Source organism: Dermacentor albipictus, chromosome 4, assembly GCF_038994185.2.
Source record: "Dermacentor albipictus isolate Rhodes 1998 colony chromosome 4, USDA_Dalb.pri_finalv2, whole genome shotgun sequence".
Lineage (NCBI taxonomy): Eukaryota > Metazoa > Arthropoda > Arachnida > Ixodida > Ixodidae > Dermacentor > Dermacentor albipictus.
The window spans coordinates 84,213,109-84,230,025 of NC_091824.1; the positions used below are offsets into that span (position 1 = coordinate 84,213,109).

Sequence of the window (16,917 nt, forward strand, 5' to 3'; positions counted from 1 at the left end):
CAGACGTAACATCAGCATAACATGAGTTAGAATTGTTAACTGATGTAAACTGAATTCTAGATGAGAGAAAATCGGTGATCCATGCAATTATAGTAGGGTGAATGTTAAGCTGTGAAAGTTTAAGTACCAACCTATGGTGTGGAACACGGTCAAATGCCTTAGAAAAATCTAAAAATATTGCGTCAACTTGGAACCCGGCGTCTATTAGTGCGTGTATGTCGTTAATAAATCCGGCAAGTTGTGTGTCACATGAGTAGCCCTTGCGAAAACCGTGCTGATGCTTAAAAATAATGTTATGGTCTTCAAGGAAGTTAATTACTTGACTGTGTATGATATGTTCGAGTAATTTACAAATAGTGCTGGTTAAGGAGATGGGACGATAATTAAGGGGAGAAGCGCGATCACCTGATTTGAAAATGGGTATTATTTTAGCAATGCGCCAGTCATTAGGAATACCACCAGTTGATAGTGACTGGGAAAATAGAGCTGTTAACAGAGGACAAATACTATGCGATGTATTCTTTAAAATTTTATTGTTGAAACCTAGATGGTCGGCACTAGATGACATTTTAAGATTGGTTAGTAGAGATAAAACACCAGCCTCACTGATGTCTACCTCATGCATTGTGATTCCCACTAATGTCTTTAAAGTTGGCAATGAGTTAATGTTTTCATGAGTGAAAATTGTTACAAACGTATCATTTAGAAGTTGAGCGCAATCTGAATCGCTGATGGGAACACCAAAAGAATCAGTAAGAATGATGTCAGTGCGAATTGCAGGGTTCACCACACGCCAAAAGTGACGAGTATTAGTTTTTAGCATGGATGGTAAATCATGAGAAAAAAAGTTTTTGCGAGTGGATTTTAGTAATGCCTTATAAGCCTTTTCACATGCTTTGTGTTTATCATGAGCACTCGCTACACCAGTCAGCTTAGCCTGCCTGTAAAGTCTTTTCTTTTTGTTATTAAGCCGCCGAAGCTTGTTAGTAAACCATGGAGAACTGCTTTTGTAGGAAATGGATAACACAGGAATGTAGGTGTCAATGAGTGAACTGAGGGTGGCCTTAAACAGGACCCAGTTCTGTTCAATGGAACGGGAATGAAAATCATGCAGAAATTGACCTGAAAATGTGGTTAATTCATTGTTAATTGCGTCGAAATTGGCTTTACCGTAACACCTTATTTTCTTTTTGGTAATTATTCTTTTGCTCACGCAAAAGTTAATGCATCCAGTTATGACATCATGGTCAGCGATGCCTGCTTCATGAGTTATGTCAGATAATATATCCGGATTATTAGTTAAGATTAAGTCTAGTATATTGGCAGAAGTTTCAGTGGATCGTGTTGGTTGACTAATAAGTTGGGTTAATGAAAAGTCAAGACAAGTGCCGAGCAAGGTATGCGCGGCCGCATCCGTGGCCGGTACGGAGAGCGTCGACCAATCTATATTAGGAAAATTGAAATCGCCAAATATGATAATCACGGACCTCGGAAAATGCGCGCACACCTCGCTCAACACTCGATGATACTCTTCGGAAAACGCGCCAGACATGTCGGGTGGGCGATAAAAAACGCCAATTATCACACCAAATGCAGCACCCTTCAGGGAAATCCAAATACATTCCAGAAAAGAATCGATAATGATGGGTGCGGCGATGAATTCTTCCTTTATCGCGATGAGCACACCGCCCCCTCTACGCTGTTGCCTATCACATCGAAAAAACTTGAAAGTGGATTCACTCGTAAAGATGTTGTTATCGTGTATGGTGTTGTTAAGCCAGGTCTCGGTAAGTAACACTAAAGAAGCCTGGAATGAATCGATGAGCGATGAGAGTGCAATACCATTAGCGATAACACTTCTAGCGTTGGTGTATAAAAAGAGAAATTTGTTATCAGTGCTAGAGTGCAATTTTACGGGTGATCCAGTAGATGAAACTGAGCTTAATGAAACAAAGGAGGAGGAACATCATTGATCCCTGCGCCGAGAAACAAGAACAGCCTGGCCTTCATTGGTGTTCCACTCGTAAACTTCGTTGTTTAAGTGCAGTTTGTTGAAAACCAGACGCACACGGTCTCCGTCTTTCTTCATAGTTCTCGAGAACTGGAGAAGTTTCCGTCGCTTTTCGCGAACTGCTTCCGAGTAATCTCGCGAGATGCTGAAGTTAGTGTTCTTCAACTTATGGCCGCGGCTCAGAACCAATTCAACTTCTTTTTCATTGAAAAATTTGGCTATGATCGGCCGCTTCTTCTCAGACGAAAAGCGGCCCACACGATGTGCTCTCGAAATCGACGTCACGGTAAGCCCAAGTTTTTGGGTACAGAAATTACTTACGAGTCGTTCTGACTCTTCCCAAGTTTCAGACCTCGCCGAATCTGTTAATCCATAAAAGAGAACGTTAGACCGCCTAGAGCGATTTTCGAGGTCGTCAATTTTTTCCTGTACGCCTACGAGACCGTTGTCACTGCTCGTGATGGACTGCGCACATGGGGCCGCTGCAACTTTCTGCTCTAGATCAAGGACACGCTTTGTCAGTTTTTCTAAATCATTCTTTAACTCAACGTGCATATGAAGCACCTTGTTAACAGATTCTTGCAGCGCAGAATTACTAGCTTCAACACGCAAGATAGAGCCAGCCACAAGGTCTAGCTTTTCCTCTTGAGCCTTGGTCATGGGTCCAGGGTTTAGCTCGACATCACCATCCAGAACAAGCAGGCACAACAGATACGATGCACAAGCGCGAACACTTTTCAAAACATGGGGTGGCCACGACACTGCTAAAAGACAGACATCATCGTCACGATAGGAATAAGCGTCATAGTAGCTAACCTGTACAAACATCAGCGGTGAGCGCAGGATCGCAGTGCCAGTGCCGTGGCCCAGGGCGGCGTTGGAATGCGCGTACTTTTGTACTGCCCGCTCAGCTGACTCAGTCCCACGTTGCCAGACGGAAAAATCTGCGGCGTCCAGAAGTGGCGGAGCATCCAGCAGAGGTGAAGTGGCAAAAAACGGTGTTGATAAACCGCAGTCCATTTCCTCCACTCCATTATTTCCTCCACTTTTACAAACTGACATACACGTGCTATCTTCAGCTGATCTGGGTACACTCCACTTTCTAAGATACGATTTGCGATGTAACATAAGATGACACATATTAAAGAAGATACGTGTTCCAAAGAAATTGCTTGTATGCCATCAAGCCCAAGTGAAACATTATTTTTTACCTTATGAATTAATTAAGATATTTCGTGAGTTATAGTTAGCATAAGCGCAATCTAATTTTGTAAAGGAGTGATTAGGCTAGAAAGCGTTGTGTCCGGCACTGGTGTGGCTACCTACGTACTTACAGAAGTACTGCTTGCTGGGCCAATTGGTTTATACTGAGACTTGAGAAAATAAATGATCAGTGTGATCGTGTACCACTTTTTGAAAATGTGACGATTCTTGCCAAAGGCAGGACGAAAACTGAAAGAGAAATACTTGAGGCGTTTTATATCAGTGTACAAGAGGAAGGAAAATCCATTTATTCCTTCTACCTCTCTGAGCGATAGATAGCTTTCCTAAACGGTTGAGCTTTAAAGATAAGGAAGTAGAAAGTAGAAATAGATAAGGTAAAATGGCGTTTTCATCCATGTGAAGAATTTTGTACCTTGCTAAGAGCATTGCGCAGGCGTCGGCAGTTTGGTGTTCGAGGGTTGATCCGTTTTTTCAAATATATGTCAGCTGCTAGTCCAGCGTTGTGGTGTCTCTTCTTTCAGTTGTGTTTGCGTCTCAATTTTTTCGCTGGTTTTCTCACTAATGAAAAACTAAATGAAAGTAGTTGCGAGATCAGAGCTTATAAGTTCACCACTGACTGCTACAATAGCAAGAGGCGAGCTTGAATTATGTTTATTATATAGCTAAAGAACGAATTGCACGCCACACTTTTCTATAATTGGGTTGTATTTTTCTGAACCGATCAATGTAGTAGTAGATTTAGCTACTTGTATGTCGTGGTTTAGTTTATGTCTGTATTCTTTATATTCAGTGAGGAGATCAGCATTGCGGCTCTTGATAAACTTGCGTTGCATAGCATTTTTCTTCTTTGTTCTTTTTTACAATTCCCGATTGATCAAAGGCTAAACTTTTTGCCAGTTTTAATTTACTTTAGAGGAAAGGCATTATTGTAGCACCCAAGATACTGTTATTTTAATAAATGCAGAATATGCTTCGTTTACGTCACTTGTTTATCCAATGTGTACTTTCCACTAATGTTTTGAACGTATACATTGTGTTAGCGTTAATTACTGTGTAGAACCGTGGGACGTTGATATCACGCCAGGCGGGAAGAAAATATAGGCAAATTATCACTGATGTCATAGGAGAGGATACCAGAGAGAATGTTATTAGACAACACGTTTGTTACGAAAACACTATATCATACTACTACTACTACTACTACTACTACTACTACTACTACTACTACTACTACTACTACTACTACTACTACACCATCAAAATGTTGTCGGATTTGTCCAGCTTTTCACAGAGCGGGATTTAGTTACCATGAGTGCATCGAAAGGCCTGTCTGTGGTCATCATGCTGCCGATCATTTTTATTAATTCACCATCAGAAGTGCTGTTCACTGCATCCCAGAGACGTCCTGAGATGCAGTGCACTGTTAATCTTCAAACCTGCCCTTACATTTTGCTGGTTCAGCCGTTCAGGTCCTCAAGCAAGTCGTTGATGTCTTCTTCTCAATTTCTTGCACCCAAACTGTAAGAAGTGTTCCCACCCTTTGGGGCTACCCGCCACGGTTGCTTAGTGGCTACGGTGTTGCGCTCGACGTCGCAGGTTCGATTCCGGTCGCATTTCGATGGGGGTGAAATGAAGGAACGTTCGTTGTAGATTTACGTGCAAGTTAAAGGACCCCAGGTGGTCAAAATTACTAGAAGTCCCCCTTTACGGCATGCCTTATAATCAGATTGTGGTTGTGGCACGTAAAACTGCAGAGTTTGACACCATTTGAGGCTTTGCGTGGATTTCTCTCTCTCTCTCTCTCTCTCTCTCTCTCTCTTTTAAGCACTATGCGCTAGTTACTTCCTTGTCAAGGACGGTGTGTCCTGATGCGACCTGAAAGTGCCGGGTAGGTGCGCAGCGTTAAACAAAGAAAGGGCACCCAAGAAGAATGATGATAATTATCGTGTTTGGGGATAAAATAACTACCAAAGGAAGCAAACTTTTGGTGTCGGCCTGCCAGCCTCCGCAATCAACAGCATTTCTCAAAATATGGCGACCATGACATCGTTTTTGGCGCCTACAGTACGCAAAAGCATAGCCTTCGAGATCGGTGTTACTTTAGCAGAAGAAGCTATCATGTGGAGGCGATGTGCATGGCACATGTACTTCTTTCAGGTGTGAATAATAACAAAAAGACACGATCATTTTACTAAATGTGTGGCTCAATGTCTAATGCATACCAAGCTAACACGCGTAAACTAACAATATGATTGTGTCCGTGCCCAAAATCGAAACAACCAAAAGCCATGTCAGTACTGCTGCGCCACCTAGAAATTTAAAACAGAACAAAGAAACACTTATACATAGCTTCCGAGACTTTGTTACGCAAAACAAGCGTGCACACCTTGCAAACCCAGCGTGACATGAGAAGTAAAATATATAGAAACTAAAATTGATGATTTAAGTTGAAAATGGACGTGTCAAGATTTAAATTTAGAAAATATGTCGTTATTACTAATTATTCATGTAACATTTAGGTGACCTTTTATTTTGTATGGTATGATGAGGACGTTTACGTGGCTACACATGAGCCGTCCGATGACTGGTTGACGAAAGCCAGCCACATGTTAAACATACCTTCTAAAATCCTTTCGCTTTCGCGCGGAGGCGTTCGACACCGACGAGTACAATTTCCGAGCCACCTACACACAATATAGCAGGATGTTAAAGTCCTGTGTTAACTTGTTTCTGTTCGTGTTAGTCGCACTACTTAGTATCGAGTCCAGTTTTGGCAATTACCGAAGAAAAGATGTGAGTAGCCCTCTGCATCTATTTGCGCTAATGCCGGTTGCCACGTATCGCATCTCGACACATGCAATAAACACATGCAGTATGTACGGAAGTTGTTTTACGTTACCGTGATCACGAGTTTACATTCGTGATCCGACAACACCAAGCAAGCGCGATATAATTTGTGCATCTAATTATGCATTTAATCCGACACGCATGCTTGCTGAGAATCCCTTATATTTGCCGTTGCGTTTATGCCAACGCACCATTTGGCGGTTTTGTTAACCACTTATCTGTTATATTATGGTGAGCTTCCTGCACCTGCGCAAGTTTCGGTATCATTTGGAAAGTTGTTTTGTAATCTGCTGCATAACATACATCCAGTAAAACACCGATTGTTTGTTTTTTGTTTTTTTCTCTAATAGAACAGAGCCCACTTTAGGTTCAGAAAAGAGGTAAACTTAAGCTGCTCGTCTTTATATGCGGTACATCCCGGAGGTGGTGCTTCTTTTGTGTATTTCGTCAACTTCACTGTGCTTGCTGCGGCATAATTAGTGCAAGGATGTCGCAGTTGAAATACAAAACGACGGTAACTGATAGAACATGTCAACTATGAGAATTTCGTCCTCGTAGGCACAAACGCTGGGTGAACGAGTTCAGCAGTTGACAGAACTTAGCCTAAAACGACCAGTAATCCGACTGAATGGGGAAAAGTTCAGGCACTTCATCAAGACGGCACCAAGAAATTACTCTTTCATCGTGATGCTGACTGCATTGTCACCCCAGCGGCAGTGCTCCATTTGCAGGTGAGACCCGCTGTGCCGAGCGGCCCAGTAAGCATTTCAGCGTTTTTTATCACTAATTAATTTGTTCGCAGGCAAGCAAATGAAGAGTTCCAGATTTTGGCAAACTCATGGCGCTACTCTTCAGCCTACAGCAATCGCATTTTCTTTGGCCTCGTTGACTTCGACGAAGGGTCAGACGTGTTTAACATGGTAGGTTGCTATTTATGAGTCTTGCGAATCACAGTCTTCTTGAATTGAACATAATGGTTGCTGCATTTTTTTCCCCCTTTCAAGATGACTTAGCTGCACATATTAGTTTTGCGATCGCCACGTATGACTTCATTGCCTGCATGGATTCCAATTTTAATGCTTGTGTAGCTTTTAAATACCTTACTGCAAGGCCTGTTATTGGCCCTTCATATAGCTCCATTAATCATAGCTATTTATGGCCAAGTTGTGCAAGCATAGAAATTTGATTTGCTAATCGTGCTGTTGTATGTTCTGATTTCAGCTCCAGCAAAACTCGGCACCGGTGTTCCTACATTTTCCAGAGAAAGGCAAAATGAAGAGGGCTGACCACCATGATATTCAAAGGCATGTTTCCTTTGAAATTTTGCGAGACACAAACACTATTTCGGATGCTTGAGCTGGAAAGACCTGCACAATTCGCACTATGCACAAATTTCGAAAGCAGACAGTTTCCTGAAAACAGATTCTTAAAATGAATTCATCTTCTTTTTCCTTAGGCTAGGATTTGGAGCTGAAGGACTGGCTAGGTGGATTGCTGAACGCACAGATGTTCACGTAAGGTTTAAGTGCCTACGTAGTTATTAAAAGTTGGCAGCTTGTTTACCTGGTTGGAGCCTTTTTAATGATCTGCCTTTAATTATTACTCAAGCTATGTAAAGCTGCCAATGTACTTTGACAATTGCTTTCTTTATAATGTGGTAACTGACCCATTATCAGTTCGATCAAAGCTTAAATGTTGCATTTATGTTGATTTATTTTTACTGCAGATCCGTGTGTTCAGGCCACCAAACTACTCAGGCACCATTGCACTTGTCATCTTGGTGGCTCTTATCGGAGCTCTGCTTTACATGCGACGAAACAACCTTGACTTTCTCTACAACAAGACTTCCTGGGGCATTGCAGCTTTGGTGCGTGACACTTTGGACTCGAGAACTTCCTTCAAGAGGCACTCTTACGTCATACAAAATTAAGATGAAAGCTGTAGCCAATTAGACAATCACAGGCATTATTTGAAGGCTTCTAGGGCCTGCCATGTGCACTGAGCTGTTACGAGTATTAGAAATTTATGGCGCCCTGTGAAATCCAAGTGTCATGCTGAGCTCAGTGTTGTAGACACTATCACTTTGTTTTAAATTACAAAAAAAAAAAGAGGAAAAGCTACTCTAATCCTTCATGCTACAATTCTGTTGAGCAAATCGTCTGACAAGAGAACTAACATTGTCTGCACCTAACTGCTCAAAGATGGCCTCTGCGACCTCTTGATCACTGAAGTAGTTCTGCTGAAGTTTAAACTCTCCTGTGAAGAAATTAGAACTAGGTAATTTTATGATGCATTGTGTATCATGTTCGGAGATGAGAAAGTGTAGGTGCTTTTTGCATATGTATAACTACTTTCTTTCTGGGAGCAGGCATGAGGGAAGCTGCCTTGCATGGCACTTTGATAAACTATTATTGCTAACAAACTGAATATAGCATGTTTTTTTAGACAAAAAACGAATTGCCCCTTCATGTAAAGAATATGAAACTTTCTGAAGGCATGGTAACTTGGCTTGAAGAGCTCTGTAACGCTGTAACTAGACGCTCTGTGAGGCATCTCCCAGTCAACTCTGTTAGGAAATGTTGCACACTTGTGAATTCTGCGCTTCCATGTAAAAAAAGAGAATGCTTATCAGGAGGCAGTCATAAGGTCAGGATTCTGGATGCGCACTTCGGCATCTTTCGTTAACAGCTGTAATTGGTTCAGTGACATTACTGTTTATTGCTCCTAGGTTTGAGATAATATACCTGCCTGTAAGTCTTCTTACTGGCCACATTTTCTCTGCTTACACTAATTTTTTATCATCATACATCATGTGTTTGAAAAAAAAAAATATTTGCAAAATGTTGTATGAATCAAAACAAATGCACACTCACTGAAGCACAAGTTGAACCATCGAACATTACTATTATTATTATTTTTTATTTTATTTTTATTTTTTTGCTGATGGAAGGTAAGCAGGTGTGGATTTATATCCTAATCGTGTGGCGTAAATGGTGCTCTTTGCAGTGCATTGTCTTTGCTATGACATCTGGGCAAATGTGGAACCACATCCGTGGACCTCCGTTTATGCACAAAACACAGCGCGGTGTGGTGAGTCATCACGTTTTCTGTTAACATCGGTCGAGCGTTCAAAAAGCTGATGCTATTCTTATAATCTTTTTTGTTGACTGTATTGCTGATGCTTGGTGAAGAGCTAAGCGATGTTGACACAATTGCTTTCTGTAGGCCTACATTCACAGCAGCAGTGGTGGCCAGCTCATTGTGGAGACCTACATTGTCATCTTCCTGAGTATCCTTTTGTCAAACAGCATCACTTTAAATTCTCTTTATTGCCATATAATCCTTGGAAGAAATTGGTGCTAGGGTTTGATTATTGTACCTCCTTTCTACATTTCATTGCAATTTTAACGTAAAGTATTTAGGTACTTTGTTTCATACTTATCGGACAACATTGCAGAAGTTATGCAACTAGTACGGCTCCGTGAGTATAGCACCGCAATTGCTTTTGATCTGCGACGCTTTCTACAGAATAACTACCTCATGTATTACAATTGCAACTTGTGGACGTAAAGTTATGTCAAGTCGCATATTATTTGTGCACCTCTGTACTTCTGGTATGCGGAATTCTCTGTTTTGGTTGCGACCGCAAGCTATGCGCTATGGCTGTTGGTCGCAGAAGCATGCCACTTTGCCTATGTAAAGGTATGCGATGCATTGTTACATTTAATTACGTTAAGCGTGGCTGTGTCTTTCTAATATGCGACACAATTTTTTTGTTCGAGCATTGAGAGTAATCTATCTCCAGCTTACAAGCTGTTGCTTGCTACGCATGAAGTTACTATGTGTATGCTACCTTTAAAAGGGAGGCGGTATTATTGTGGTGGAAGGAGGGCAAGCGTGGAATTTTTAGTTTTGCTACAGCCAACATGCATTTGTCTTCAAATTTCTATTGCAGCTTTCACAATGTGTCTATTAAGGCAAACAAGGGTGACAGGACTAATACCTGGCAGAAATCGTTACTGTTTGACAATGCAACTGTCCTCATTCATTCCTGATTTCTTAGGTTCTAATACTAATTCCTTGCAACATGGCCTGGTATGCTGGCTCATAACACTTTATAATCACAGTGAAGTAGACCTCATTAGTCACCACTTCTGACACTCAGACAGCTTTCCATTGATGCATTTTGGAGCTCCTTCCCTACACATGTATTAGAGAAGTACTCTGAGATGTCATAAGTGTGTGCCATTCGATTAAATTCCAAAATGAGAACAGCAGAACAGTTACCTTTGGTCGCCACATTTTCTTTGTTTCACAGCTCTGCTTAGATTCTTTTCTTCATAGCAAGTGTGAAGGGGCAGTTTCAACGAGTAAAGCGAAGGGCATTAGAAATTGGAGTGAGTATATTGCTGCACCTGTACAAATACCTCAGTCTTCCAGTTAAAATTTGTCGCTCATTGTGGTAAGCTCAAATAGATTTCACTGAGACTAAGTTAGAACTTTGTTGAACTCGCCTTAACAACTGCACCAGATGCTGCCATCGTGTTTGGCATGATTCTCATGAATGACGCTGCAGAGTCAAAAGGAGATCCCAAGAAGCGCAAAAGTAAGTGATCTGGGGAAAAGCTGCATTTAATTTTTTGGTGATATATTGGCATTTCCAGACATATGTACAACTTCGTTATCGTTTCCTTATGCATTCGAGTTTGGAGCTGTGTTTTTTGGCCATGAGCTACTTGTGCTCGCATTTCTGGAGTAATGTTATGATGTAACATTTTCTGTTTCTATCATTTCAAAGTGCCTAACAGAACTACAGCATGCCTCACTGTTTTTGATGGAGCATTGCCAGTATTAAGAGTATTTCGAAGGCTGCCATAAACGTCCTTTAGTTCGTCTGTACCTTTACTGGAATTGTGCAATAATGTTGACTTGTGCAAAAACTAGTGCAAAAAGCTTGATCAATAAGGAGGGACACATACAGTGTTGAAATTGCAAATAGGTTCTTGTGCAAAGTTTTTATTGGACCACAGAAAGCTGTGGATAACCCTTATTAAAGATACATGTAGCCTAGTTATGTGTTGCCAGGCATTTTCTGTTTACATTAATTGAGGACTTTTCTATGGTAAAAGTTGTTCACATTTACCTTTGGTTGCACTTCCTTTGTGTGATGATAAGGCGATCGTAGTATTGGTGTCACATGGGCTACTTTCGATTGCGGCCATACACAATCTGGATCGAATTTCTCAATGGCAATTGGGTCTCTTCCCAAGCCTGTGCAAAGGAGCCAATTGTGATAGAGAAACTCGATCATAATTGGGCTCAATTGCAATCAAAAGTGCCCCATGTGACACCAGTATTATTCTAAATTGTAGTTAGATAGTATGTAACTGCCAGCTATGATTCTATGATCGGGACAGCTAGGACATGTGCTCAGCCTTTGGCACCTTTACCGTTTGCAGTCATGGCCATTGTTGGGCTCCTGCTGGTTGCAGTCTTCTTCAGCTTTCTGCTCTCAATCTTCCGGTCCAAAGCTCATGGCTATCCTTACAGGTGAGATCACCTCAGCCGGCATTTGAAAAATTGAACTGGTTCGAGTGTGTTGCCAAGTACTTAGGAAAGCAAGTCAACACTGGGAGGACCTGTACATTGATGGTAGCATTGTAAAACACAACCTAGCAAGCAGAAAAAGTATTATTATTACTCATTGCATTTTCATAATACTAGTACCATCCTTCATATCTTTCACAACCTTCATAATAAGCATGTGCCTCGATTGTTTGACCATGAGCTGGGCAAAGTATGTTTCACTAAGTAAATGCAAGCAGTACAATACTCCCTCTTTTTGTTATTTACACACTTGCAGCCTTTACGTCAAGGCTTAAGCAGCTGGCATAAGACTACGAGAGTTAGTCTCCACTTGCCACTATAGGCTCGTGCATGTAGTTAATTCTGTGCAGCACTGCAGAAGTCAAAGCAACTAAAGGTACCCTGCTGCTGCTTGTTGTAATACAGTACCACATTTTGAAAAAGGCTTGCAATGCTCTTTTCGTTGGCATTGTGTTAAAAGCACGCAAATACTTCTGCAACATAACTTGCACAATTCACTCTTGTAGGAAGCGAGTGTGAACAGCTTTCTACGAGTGCAGCAAAACAAAATAATAATCGGGGAATGGTGCATTTAGCTGAGGACACTATTTTAGTCAATAAGAGAAAACGAAAAAAGTCGGGAACCAGGGATCCCTGGCTATGTTACTAAACCACTGCACAGTGCATGCTGCTAAGCTTTTGTCTCCGTTCCAGTGCGCACAGCTCTACAACTGTAGAGCAGGTATTTCATTAAGAGTTGCATTTGCAGTTAAGTATTTCAAGTAAATATATTTCACAAAGGCTCTAAAGTTACAGCAGTTCACTGAAATTGGTGGCAGAGTGGGGCAGAGACATATTTTTAATTGAACATGCAGTTCCAGCTTTTGTACCGTTTCACTTGTTTAGTGAAGTGGTGCATGGCGTACAGAAATAACATGGGGCTGGTTCCACATGTGAGTGGAGAACTAAACACAAAATGAAGGTATTGCATAGCAAATGACATTGCAGTGCTTTTTATGGACAAAACGAGCCTCAGCAGCCTTACTAGTTTTTGATGATGCGACGTTTCTTTTGGTGCAAGGGCTAGATATGGCTAAATAGTGTCATTTATTGTTTTTTTGTGCAGTACGATTGTTCTCTAGCAAGTAGCGGCACTTGCATGGCTGAATTTGTTCTGTAGGCTGCATTTTTGTGTGTGCTTCAGTATTGCATGCCAGCTACCTCTGGTCCCCACACCTGTGGTACGGTACTTTCTCTAGCACCTCCTCTTGTGCATGGCACTTCCCATCCTTCACAGCAGTGGTTGTCTGCTTCTGCATGCTTCTTGCTCGCTTCGTGTCCCATCTCCGACCTTTGCCTTTCCTCACGAGTTGCTGTTGCACAAATTGTCCTTTCCTTCCACCTGTTGTCACTCTGGCATGTGCACCAACTCCAGCAGGCTCCCTTCCTGTGCTTACGCTTTCAACTTCTCCTCTCCACTGCCGTTGCTTCCAGTAAAACCAGACTTGACCACTGCCGTACTGTTCAATAGGTGTTACCAGCCTGCCCCATCGCCCCCGTTTTTTGCTGTTCTTCCTTTCAGTTTCCTCTTCAAGTGAGCACAGTTCCAAGGCTGTAGTAGGTCGTCTCAACACATCCCTTCAAGTTTTCGAGCTGCATCAGATGGATTGTGTTCACTCTGCACCTCGGCTCACCATTGTTCGAGCTCTCTTGTACATAAGTACTTCCAAGTTATTCACATTTCGTTTCAGCTATAAAGGATGTCGTGTGCTGGATGGTGTTTTTAGGTTTTTTTTTTTTTCTCAATAAAATGGTGCGGATGTGACCCTGTGGCAATCTTGTGGTCATATTGAAGTTGGAGCTGTTGGTAGTTTTTCTGCAGCTTTTCTCGTCTGTCTTGAGCAAGAACTTTGCACATGCTGGCATTTCCGTTAAAAGATACTGTTACATACACTTCCATTTATAAACGTCATGTGTGGTACGGTACACTGGTATAATACCTTGGATCACATGGTAACCTCTAGAGTGGTACACTGTCAAGACTCTTAAATTGGGAGTCTTAAAATGCCCCTTAAACTCCTCCAGAGCCCACATGGTTGTTGCTATACATTTATTTACACAACTGTTTTAGTGTGGGCAACTGCAATGGTATTTCACTCTCGGACTAAATTTGTTACGAAGGGTAGTGTATACCACTGAACCACTCTTGGCTAAGCTCCAGGGCTAGTAATTGTGTAATGTTCTTGTTAGCAGCCTTTAAACAGCACCTAAGCAGACGATAAGCAGAAGACAAAGCAGACAACAACCACCAGGTGCACGCACCTGGTGGTTGTCGCTATGACACAAATCTCAACACAACGCCTCTGAGATATTTTAACATGTTGCTGGCAGTTGTGGGTGCTAGGTGCTCGGACTAGCCTGCTTAGTTATGCCCCTCAAGCTACGTCACCCACAGAGAGCAGTCGGAGAATGCGGTTGTCCAAGTGTGTGGATGGCAAGCGGGCTAGTTGTGGCACCCTGTGGCGGCTGCGGTATCTACGCCATGCAGCACATGCATGCAGATGCATCTATGTGCAACTGCTGGAGTAAGCGTGCGCTCTAGTCTGGCCTTACTACCAACTTGTCCCACGGATAGTATCAAGCAAGATCCAGATTGCACATTTTATAGCACTATCAAATAGCAAGCGTACGTGTGGTCAGGGCTTATCTCGGAGGTCATGGATCACTTTCGGCAAATGGTGGTAGCGTTTTTTTTTTTTTTCCAGTTTCTGTATCAAAAACTGCAATTTTTTTCTAGCTTTTCACAACACTGCCACTCATATTTAAAACATGAAATTTTGCACCGACACCTCTTTATCTACAGACTTCTTTTACAGTTGGCCTTTACTACAGAAAATATTGCTGACTGAAATTGCTTAAGTCTGACTGAACTTATTGATTATACTTCAGAATCAGATAAACAGGCATTGCTGTAATGTAAATGTAGCATAGTGCGTTTGATATATTCATCGCCAAGCTTGGAAAAGTGTTGAACATTGCAGATGCTGCTCTACATGCAGCTTCTTTATTTTTTTGTGAAGCATATATGCTTCTTGAAGCTGAAGTTTCTGGGTAAGTTTTAGAAAAGAAGGATGTAAATGATGAATGCATGATGTTTCATATACAATACATATTTATTCCGTCGCAAGAAAATGAGTGCAGGTGTATTCATTTAAATTGCACTGGGCCTATGTGTATGCTAGAGGGGTGTGCTCGATCTCGAAGCACAGAAGATGGTTTACTTGCATTCCGTCAAAATATTTGTTGCTGGCTACAAAAACTTCAGGGACTATTGCAGGAAAGAAATGTATTTCAAATTGCATCAACATTGCCATTATTCCTCCTGGTTCCTTTCTTGCTACCGACAAAGGTGACGATGCTCTTGTCTTCTCAGTTAATAAAATAGCGAGCAGTGTTAGAGTAGATTTAGATAAGTAGAAACCATTTAGATATCATGAAGAATATTTAAAAAGAAAGATGATTCAAGCATACTTTATTACAAATTGGAAAATGAGTGGGAGGGAACAATCAAGAACAAAGACTATGTATATTCTTATGTAAATCAAGATGAGTTATGCAATAAAAGTAGGGCAACCCAGATTGGTGAACCAGACGTAGACTCCACCTCTTGAAATGACAGAAAATTCTAACGAAAATGACACTTGGCAATCATACGTGATTGTAATGCAAACACCGACTGTCATTGGAGGAGATGTTGCCAGTCTCTTGGAATGTTTCAATTACCACTGAATCAAACGATCAATTCTTTAGTTTTGAATGCCTGTATTCATTGCCAATTGTTGCATCTAGATCTGCATCAATTATATATTTGCGTTGCGTGCGCCTCTGAAAGCAACAGCAAAGCCCTTCCTTGTTACTTGATTAAGTCATGTTACACACTTGATAAGTAAAAACACGTCCATAACAAAATAATTCCCATGAAAGTGCTCATTTTGCTACCAGGTTAGCGGGCTTGTGCAAAATTTCGTTGAGACTCTTCGCTGCAAGCCTTTTCGTATTTGGAAGATATAGCATATACATTTCGTGACTTAAGTTTTGCTCCCATAAAGGCCCGGCGTACTTTATGAAGTACACTACCATAGCGTTTAAAAGAATACAGCACCCTTCATAAAACTTTCACAATGTATTTACAGTGTGAAAAGGTTGTCGGACACGAAAAATCAAAACGTAACTGATAGATTTTTTTTTTATATTAATGGTTTAACAAATAAGCAATAGGTGTTGCAGTTTTTCTTTTGACTTGGGCTACTGGCAAAGGTTAACTGGTATAGAGGCAGTTTGGGGTTTTGAGAATAGTGGCAGAGCTTCTGGTTTTTTTTTACATTTAGATAGATGATGATTAAAGTTTATTGGCGCAAGGGCATCCAAGGCCAAAGAGCGCCACCATTTAGATAGAGTGAAGGCGGACTGGTATAGAAGCAGTTTGGGTTTTTTAAAGCAGCGGCATTCTGGTTTTTTGGCACGTAGACGGTACACTGCGGCTCATATTTCTACTTGAGCCTCCCTGAATGTATAGATTGGCCACCTCATTTTTCATTGGGCAGGCATAATACATGAGGTATAGAGTTGGCAGTGTTTGACGGTGCATCTAAAGCCCAGTGCAGTCAATAAATTTTTTACTGCCTCTATAAAATGCACCAGCGTCAATACCACATCTATGCGACATGCTCTCCAGTTGGTCTGCTTTAATCGATTTTAGATTCTTTACATGCATGAAAATTTTACAAAAAGGGTTGGCAAACGAAGTCCTTATTTGTAGTTGGGGGTTTTGAAACTACAAACTAGTTGTGACTGTCGATGCTATGTTTCAAGGAATAGCTTTATGACTTCTGGAGTGGCTGCATCACCAGCCTCATTGTATGATAAACCAGGCCTCCTCTTTAAGCAGAGGTCACATGCTTGCAAACACAGGTGTCAACTTGCCAATGTAGTTCATTTACCTTTAGTGTCCCGTTTGTTCTCATGTAATGAGGCTGCCGACAGCAGCTACTCACACAAGCAAGCTGCACACCTTCGTCACATTCTGGAATTGAGTTCTTACATTTCAGCGATGACGACTAGAAGAGTGCCCGTTACACCAGCCAGGGCCGGTCCAACGGCTGCAACCTTCAACATAATTGGAAGTCCTCCTGCTGACCTGTTTTCACCTTTTTTGCTGTGTGTTGTCAATAAACAAGAACTATACACTA

The 16,917-nt window shown here is 41.5% G+C and overlaps 1 protein-coding gene across 2 annotated transcripts; it reads left to right on the top strand.

Annotated features, from left to right (window-relative positions):
* The first annotated feature begins 5,807 nt into the window (after window positions 1-5,807).
* Ostgamma (oligosaccharide transferase gamma subunit) lies at window positions 5,808-16,917 on the top strand. Of its 2 annotated transcripts, none has more exons than XM_065430854.2 (11): window positions 5,808-6,028; window positions 6,641-6,813; window positions 6,885-7,002; window positions 7,304-7,386; window positions 7,539-7,596; window positions 7,809-7,949; window positions 9,089-9,172; window positions 9,308-9,371; window positions 10,614-10,688; window positions 11,542-11,632; window positions 16,777-16,917. In XM_065430854.2, exons 1-11 carry the CDS (start codon window positions 5,939-5,941, stop codon window positions 16,787-16,789), a joined length of 990 nt encoding a protein of 329 aa, XP_065286926.1. In that variant the 5' UTR covers window positions 5,808-5,938; the 3' UTR covers window positions 16,790-16,917. The 2 variants fall into 2 exon arrangements, with proteins under 2 accessions (XP_065286926.1, XP_065286925.1); XM_065430853.2 differs by lacking the exon at window positions 16,777-16,917 and adding an exon at window positions 13,251-13,493.